The sequence below is a fragment of the Triticum aestivum genome, chromosome 6B (genome assembly GCF_018294505.1).
Source record: "Triticum aestivum cultivar Chinese Spring chromosome 6B, IWGSC CS RefSeq v2.1, whole genome shotgun sequence".
Lineage (NCBI taxonomy): Eukaryota > Viridiplantae > Streptophyta > Magnoliopsida > Poales > Poaceae > Triticum > Triticum aestivum.
Genome location: NC_057810.1, coordinates 574,408,029 through 574,416,501, shown reverse-complemented (window position 1 = coordinate 574,416,501; position 8,473 = coordinate 574,408,029). Strand labels below are relative to the sequence as shown.

Here is an 8,473-nt window from a genome sequence, read left to right as displayed (position 1 = left end):
TTGTAGTTTGCCAAGTTTAATTTATTTGACTTTCCTGTGCAATTTCAAGGAAAGTCGACAGCTTATCTGAACAATGGCCTGTAATTGTAAACAAACCTGTAAGAAATGACATTATTTCATGTCTGGGGCAGTTTTATTAACTACATAACAATTTTAGCAAACCAAAAAGTGTACTATTTGATACAGGGCTTCTACTTAGTGCGCGTTAAATGCCACAGTACTTTGTTTTTCGGATAGTGTCAGTATAATAATTTAAGCAAGTAAACAATAGAAGGGGCAGAATTTACCCATTAGTTGATAGTGACTTTCTTATTGTTTTATTGAACATATTATTCCAGAGCACCGTCCAGCAACAAGTTGAACCCATTTAAAGCTTCCTTCAAATAGGACGGATCCTGAGAGATCTACTAATGCCCTTAACACCTTCAAAGATGCCAATCACTTTTTTTTAATATTTTGTGAATTTTATTAAATTCATACAAATGCGAAAATGTATCTCAGTCACGTGATGTTTTTTTATACGAAAAGTCACGTGATGCATACAATATATTTCTTTTCTGTAATCACACCTACCATGATGAATAAAAGCTCATTACATGTTCTTACATAGATAGTTAAAGGTTCTTATACAGCTATACCAATCAAGATAATCAATGCTATACATACTCTGCCAATTCAGAACCCATCCCTATGAACCAACCGATGGCACATACATATCTTTTCATGTGACTCTTGTCCAAACTAAAAAGAAAAAGAAGCTGAGTATGATCATTCGGTATGTTTATCGTTACATTATACTCAGATCTATAAATATCTCATAAGATATAAAAATGCTATTTGAAGATATGTGGCATGAGACTAGGCAGATGGCCCCAGACGCTTCTTCCCTGACAAGGATGCTTCAGGCTTATCATCCACACAACTTGGAACAAAGCGAACCAGATGAACAAACGCAGTGTATGGTGGTAACCTTGATTCCCAAGAGATCAGCCTAAAATCTCCCTTTGGTTGAACAATATGGCATGCTTCTGCTAGCAAGTCCCCTAATATGACTTTGGGTAGACTACTATCCGGACAGCCAGCAGAGGGTATAAGGCATGATGGAGTAGCAGGAGACAAGAGGTGGTGAGGGCCGAAGTGCACCGGACGGCCTTGATCGAAAAGGCCATTTGGATGGCAGCCAGACCTGGATATGTTCACCTTCCTTGTGATTCTGATCTTGTTCAATGTGCTAAGCCAGAAATGGGCATTCAGATTCTTTCTTACTGCATATCCAAGCAAGTTAGCTGAAACGAGTGATCCTTCGAACACCACAGCGAATTCTTCCATTATCGTTGCTAACTGCGGATGGTCTCCCGGGTTCATGCTTCCGAATGCGAGCATCTTGAGCAGGTACCTGTACTCCTCGAATGCTAGAGGGTTTAGAGATATAGTCTGGACAGTCCCAAGTTTCTTCAAGCTTTCATTTCGGCCTAAGATTATCACTTTGCTTCCTCTGTCCATGCTCGTAACAGATGAATAAAATGTTTTCCAGTCATCGTCATCTACATCAGAAGCAAACTCGACAACTACCAGTATCTTCCCTGACGGAATTTCATTGTCTGTTATTTTGGTAAGACCGTCTCCACTCAGGTGCAAAATAACTGTGAAGTGAGAACGCACCCTGTCATACCTGCATACATGTGCCACAAGGGTTTTCTTCCCAACTCCACGTCCACCAATGATCGGTAGTACCGCCGGAGGACCAGGTATGTCCTGTTGCAGCAAGAAGTTGATGATCTTCTGCTTCTCGACATGCCGACCAAACATGAAGTTGTCGACCTGAAGATAGGCATCATACGGTCTCCGGGAGACGCGCTCGCATCCGGCCAAAAGCACGACGAACTCCACCATGTGGTCAACAACAGCTTCCAGACTCTGAAGTGCACTTTGTAACTCCGAGTTGGTGGCCTTGTTTGTCGAAGAACTTGTGCGAGCACGTTTGAATGGAATGATATAATCAGACGAGGTAAATGAATCGCTCACCAAGTCCTTGGATGCCTCCTTTTGTTGCCGGTACCTGATGCTGTCCAAGACATGGTACCCTTGATACATGGCTGCCGATAGCTGCTTCAACTGCATGAGCATACAAGAGTTGGTGATGTGCCGTCCATCTGCCTCCTCGACGACCGTGTGAACTCTCAACAAGAGTTGCTGTAGCCTCTCCACCTTCTGCTCCGAGTACAGATGATCCGCATATTTGTTCATGAGGAAAGAGATGAATCGGCTGGCGAGGTCACCTGTAACGGCGGATATTGCAAGATCCATCTCAAATTCTTCTGAGGTAGGTGTGCCTGAATACTAACTAGAGACTAGCTTAGGCCGGAGGTGAGATGAAGAGACTTCCTTCATGCCTATGGCAGCTGTTACATCGCATTTATGTAAAAAAAAGTGTTGACTACTGGGATCAAGGTGCCAAGAAGAAAGATCCTAATTTTACGTCAGTCCAAGGCTACCTGTCGGCTTTCAACATCGTAGTACTGATAGTCTGATACATAAGCAAGGATACGGACAGATGAGGTCAATTCAGCTTGATGCAATATGTATTCGTCAACATCCCGTCTCGATTCAGCTACCGTTTATGCATGTATGGTCATTCGTCACCCTATTGGCCAAGCTTGCCGTCCACTCAAGGCAGTGCAGTAGCGACAGGTTTATCTTTCGGGTCAATCTCATCATTCGATGATAATATAAAAAAAAGGGCAACCTGGTGCATGTAGCTCCCGCTTGCGCAGGGTCCAGGAAAGGGTCCGACCACTTTGGGTCTATAAGGTATAGACCCGAAGTGGTCGGACCCTTCCCTGGACCCTGCGCAAGCGGGAGCTACATGCACCAGGTTGCCCATTCGATGATAATATAATTCAGTAAAATTTATAATTGTATCAAATTTACTACAAACTGTATAAAACTAACCCCGATCCTTGTATGCACACATCCAAAACAAAGGAGCACATCAAGTAGAAGGTCTCCTCTCCAAACCGGAGAGGAGCATATACGAGTTTCAGGCATTAGTCATATTTGCTTTTACGACTACATTATATGGTTGGAGTCATTGTTATTGCATATATGAGTTTCAGTCATTATTACTCTTATTTGCTTTTATGGCTACAGTATATGATTTTGAGTCATTGTTACCATATATTTTCTTCTGATGCAAGCCTGTATCTACACTCCCATTCTCATTTGATCATTTCCTTCTTTCTTTTCTATTCTGCAGGGCACATGTCTTTCAAGTACGATAAAGATATTGTAGTTAGCTTGTTGGGTATATCATTGTTGTTGTCTCCTAATTTTTGTGAGGAACAAATGGTGTACATTTTGAGATGCATAGAAAGGTTGGGAGGTGACTTGTACTGCTGCTTCCTCCTGCAATTTCTAATGCTCTGACAAGGGTTAGCTTAGCTGCTGTGTTGGAATGGGCAATAGCAGAAAGTATGCTACAAAGTTAATGCAAGCTGATTGAAGTGATTTATTTTTACCTCACAGTTGCATTTTGTTGGCAGATTTGGTGGAATTTGATTGCTGTTGTGGATTGGTGGGACATTGTCACTTGCAAACAGAGTTCTGCTGCAGATAATTTTGGTGAGTAACTAAGTTTGTAGTTTGCCAAGTTTAATTTATTTGACTTCCCCGTGCAATTTCAAGGGAAGTCAACAGCTTATCTGAACAATACCCTGTAATTGTAAACAAACTTGTAAGAAATGGCACTATTTCATTTTCCGAAGCAGTTTTATCAACTACATTGCCATTTTAGCAAACCAAAAAGTGTACTATTTGATGCAGAGCTTCTACTTAGTGCGTGTTAAATGCCCTCTTTCATAGTGTCAGTATAATAATTTTAAGCAAGTAAACAATAGAGGGGGCAGAATTTACCCATTAGTTGATAGTGACTTTCTTATTGTTTTATTGAACATAGTATTCCAAAGCACCGTCCAGCAATAAGTTGAAACCATTGAAAGCTTCCTTCGAATAGGATGGATCCCGAGAGATCTACTAGTGCCCGTAACACCTTCAAAGATACCAATCGTTTTTTAATTTTTTTGTGAATTTTATGAAATTCATACCATTGGGAAAATGTATCCCAGTCACATGATGTTTTTTTACACGAAAAGTCACGTGATGCATACAATATATTTCTTCTCTGTAATCACATCAACCATGATGAATAAAATCTCATAACATGTTCTTAGATAGTTAAAGGTTCCTATACTAATCAAGATAATCAATGCTATACATGATCTGCCAATTCGGAACCCATCCGTACGAACCAACCAATGGCACATACATATCTTTTCCTGTGACTCTTGTCCAAACTAAAAAGAAAAAGAAGCTGATTATGGTCAATTTGGTAACTTTATTGTTACATTATACTCATATATATATATATATATATATGTGTGTGTGTGTGTGTGTGTGTGTGTGTGTGTGTGTGTGTGTGTGTGTGTGTGTGTGTGTGTGTGTGTGTGTGTGTGTGTGTGTGTGTGTGTGTGTGCTACTTGAAGATATGTGGCATGAGACTAGGCAGATGGCCCCAGACGCTTCTTCCCTGACAAGGATGCTTCAGGTTTATCATCAACACAACTTGGAACAAAGCGAACCAGATGAGCAAATGAAGTGTATGGAGGTAACCTTGACTCCCATGCGATTAGCCAAAAATCTCCCTTTGGTGGAACAGTACGGCCTGCTTCTGCTAGCGAATCCCCAAAAACCAGTTTGGGTAGACTGCTATTTGGAGAGCTAGGAGAGGGAGCAGCAGGAGACAAGAGGTAGTGAGGGCCGAGGTGTACCGGACGGCCTTGATCCAACAGCTCATTTGGATGGACGCCAAACCTGGAAATGTTCATCTTCATTGTGATTCTGATCCTGTTCAATGTGCTAAGCCAGAAATGGGCATTCAGGTTCTTTCTCAGTGCATGTGCAATCAAGTTTGCTGGGATGAGTGATCCTCCCAACACTACAGCAAACTCTTCCACTATCGTTGCTAACCGCGGATGGTCTCCCGGGTTCGCGCTTCCGAATGCGAGCGTCTTGAGCAGGTAATTGTACTCTTCGAATGCCAGACGGTTCAGAGAAATAGTCTGTACGGTCCCAAGTTTCTTCAAGCTTTCATTTCGGCCTAAGATTATAACTTTGCTTCCTCTGTCCATGCTGGTAACAGATGAATAGAATGTCCTCCAGTCATCGGCATCTACATCAGAAGCAAACTCGACAACTACCAGTATCTTCCCTGACGGAATTTCATTGTCTGTTATTTTGGTAAGACCGTCTCCACTCAGGTGCAAAATAACTGTGAAGTGAGAACGCACCCTGTCATACCTGCATACATGTGCCACAAGGGTTTTCTTCCCAACTCCACGTCCACCAATGATCGGTAGTACCGCCGGAGGACCAGGTATGTGCTGTTGCAGCAAGAAGTTGATGATCTTCTGCTTCTCGACATGCCGACCAAACATGAAGTTGTCGACCTGAAGATAGGCATCATACGGTCTCCGGGAGACGCGCTCGCATCCGGCCAAAAGCACGACGAACTCCACCATGTGGTCAACAACAGCTTCCAGACTCTGAAGTGCACTTTGTAACTCCGAGTTGGTGGCCTTGTTTGTCGAAGAACTTGTGCGAGCACGTTTGAATGGAATGATATAATCAGACGAGGTAAATGAATCGCTGACCAAATCCTTAGATGTCTCCTTATCTTGCCTGTACCTGATGTTGTCCAACACATGGTACCCTTGGTACATGAGGGTCGACAGCTTTTTCAACTGCATGAGCATACAAGAGTTGGTGATGCATCGTCCGTCCGCCTCCTCGACGACCGTGTGAACTCTCAACAGGAGTTGCTGCAGCCTCTCCGCCTTCTCCTCCGAGCATAGATGATCCGCGTATTTGTTCATGAGAAAAGAGATGAATCGGCTGGCGAGGTCACCTGTAACGGCAGATATTGCAAGATCCATCTCCAAATCTTCTGAGCTAGGTGTAGGAGAGAGAGAGGGGAGGGAGTCGTGTAGTTTATGCACCTGAATACCTGATATGTGTCACAGATACTAGACCTAGAGATGAACAAGCTTGCTTCAGGCCTATGGCAGCTGTTACATCACATCTATAAAAAAAATCTACTATGGGATCAAGGAGCTCCGGGGGTCCTCCTCCTTTTTTAAAAAATGGGATCAAGGAGCCAAGAAGAAAGATCCTAGTTTTACGCCAATCCAAGACAACCTCCTCAGTCCTCAGCTTTCAACATCGATTTGGTACAGAAGCAAGAAACTGTAAGACAGCTGGTAGGTCAGTTCAGCTTGATGCAACACGCCAAGGTCCTTGTCAACCTCCAAGACCCAGCTACCGTGTATGGTCATCTGTCATCGTGCCGGTCAAGCGTGCCGTCCGAGTGAGACAAATGCGGATAGGTTTTTCTTTCGGGTCAATCATGTTGTTACTAAAGGACGGGACTACAGTCTACAAAACAGAACCCTGTGTGAACTGACCAAAACTATTGGACGCTGGTACTTCCTTCGTCTCAAAATGTAGCGTATTTAGATTTTTTTTTATGTTAGACTTAGCGAAGTTTAACAAATTTTATAGAGGTATCTAATACAGTACTAAATAATATCCAACACGAAAATATATCTCAGGACCTTATCTAATGATGTGTATTTCATATTCTAAATGTATATATTTTTCTTTAGAAACTTGATCAAAGTTTATGAAGTTTGATTTTTGAAAAAAGGACCAATTGCATTTGTGTCCCTAACTCGAACTCACTACTAATATTTGCCCTTCCCTTAGGTCAAGGTCAAGTTATGGGGGAAATGTAAATGTCCCAAAAAATGTATATGCACATATTATGGGATGAAGGAAGTAGTAGGAGTATCGCGTTTTTTTTTTTTTTTTTGCGGGGAATGGGAGATTGATTAACTTAACAAGGCAAATCGTTCATACAAAGACTCAAAATATGATCCGTGCTCAAGCCTGGCCACATTGTAATTCGCGGGTGCTTCGCCCATGGGCAGCTAGGCCATGGCTAACTTTACTTTGAGTACGACTAATTAAGCTAACACAGTCTCCTTGCTACTATTTGCAATAATATCCACTGGCTTGTTTAGTTTCAAACATCAGAAATTCTAATCGGTCTAATACGTTTTGTCTCTCAAACTGCTAATTTGAACGATGGTATACTTTTTTAGATACATGATTTACTTTTATTGTTGGCTTTCTCGCAGTGAGATTTTCAAATTAGATCCCGTATTAATGTATTTCAGTAAACAAATCGCCAGTACTTGTCAGGTTATTGTACTTACTTGCCTATTATTTACAAGCAGTTATCGTGATGTTGTTGCATGCTTGGTTAAGATTTTAGTTGTGTCAATTACCACATTATTTCATACAGCTTTTCATTTTTACAAAACTGTGGCTGCCGGGATAATTGCTATGGTTGCTTCCACCGGCAGAGCTTCAGCAAGGCTGAAAGGGCCGTCGCCTGCCCTGGGTTGGAGAAAAAAATTACACGAAGTCTAGCCCATATTAATGCATTGATTTTTAATTTGGTCGTGCTGTTTGTACTATCCGGCCCGTCCAACATATTTTTGATAGCTCCGCCACTAGTTGCTTCCCTAGTTGCCAGATTAATTATATCAAGTTTTCATGTGTATTTTGTGTAACTTGTCATGCTTGCACAACCTTTAATTAGTTTGTCATCCTACACACAGGGGGTTGCCACTTGCCATATATGTACACACACACATTAATTTTTTCAAAAAGGGGGACTCCCCGGCCTTTACATCAGAACGATGTATACGGCCAACTTTATAAATAAGCAAATAGGTTCAACAAGGTCTTAAAGCCTGAAATAAAAGTAAAGACAAGCTCACAAAGAGCCACAGTGTCAAAAACACAAAAGCCAAAAGGCCACAACCGGCTGGCATAAGAAAGATAGGAAAACTAATTGCCCATCCTATTATATGACCGCCATCCAAACCGGTTGAAGATATCCAGCGCTACCATCTCCCACCGAATAGATCCAGTAACCAAACGCTCCCTGGCCTCCGTCGGAGTAAATAGCGACCACATACGGATCAGCGCAGTGGCTCGGAAGATAACCTACAAAAAATGAATATTTGTTGTTCTATTAAAAACCAAATCATTTCTGCAGTTCCAAATTGCCCACAATAAAGCACATACCCCTACGCGAATGTGTCTAGCTGTTTCGGACTCTATCCCAATAAGCCACGTTCCAAATAACGTGCTGACAGAATTCAGATGAGTAATGTTAAAGGCAATGTGCACCGTCTGCCACAAAAATTTGGCCAACGAGCAATCAAGAAAAAAGTGTTTGATAGTTTCATCCCGATCACAATTACACCTAGTAGATCATGTCCAGTTGTGCTTTACCAAGTTATCCTTTGTTAATATGACTTGTTTATGTACAAACCACATAAACACT

General features: G+C 41.9%; 2 protein-coding genes across 3 annotated transcripts; both read right to left on the bottom strand.

The window, feature by feature from the left end:
• Positions 1-495: 495 nt before the first annotated feature.
• On the bottom strand, positions 496-2,414 carry LOC123138105 (disease resistance protein RGA2). The gene has a single exon (XM_044558011.1). It carries the CDS (start codon positions 2,305-2,307, stop codon positions 859-861), a length of 1,449 nt encoding a protein of 482 aa, XP_044413946.1. The 5' UTR covers positions 2,308-2,414; the 3' UTR covers positions 496-858.
• Positions 2,415-4,496: 2,082 nt separating this feature from the next.
• LOC123138104 (disease resistance protein RGA2) lies at positions 4,497-6,247 on the bottom strand. Of its 2 annotated transcripts, XM_044558010.1 has the most exons (2): positions 5,743-6,247; positions 4,497-5,649 (listed from the first exon to the last, which is right to left on the bottom strand). In XM_044558010.1, exons 1-2 carry the CDS (start codon positions 5,988-5,990, stop codon positions 4,557-4,559), a joined length of 1,341 nt encoding a protein of 446 aa, XP_044413945.1. In that variant the 5' UTR covers positions 5,991-6,247; the 3' UTR covers positions 4,497-4,556. The 2 variants fall into 2 exon arrangements, with proteins under 2 accessions (XP_044413945.1, XP_044413943.1); XM_044558008.1 differs by having other exon boundaries at positions 4,501-6,247.
• Between the last annotated feature and the right edge of the window lie 2,226 nt (positions 6,248-8,473).

Excerpts from the sequence above, each read along its gene's own strand:
- LOC123138105 (XM_044558011.1), bottom strand. The coding sequence starts at position 2,307 with ATGGATCTTGCAATATCCGCCGTTACAGGTGACCTCGCCAGCCGATTC.
- LOC123138104 (XM_044558008.1), bottom strand. The coding sequence starts at position 5,990 with ATGGATCTTGCAATATCTGCCGTTACAGGTGACCTCGCCAGCCGATTC.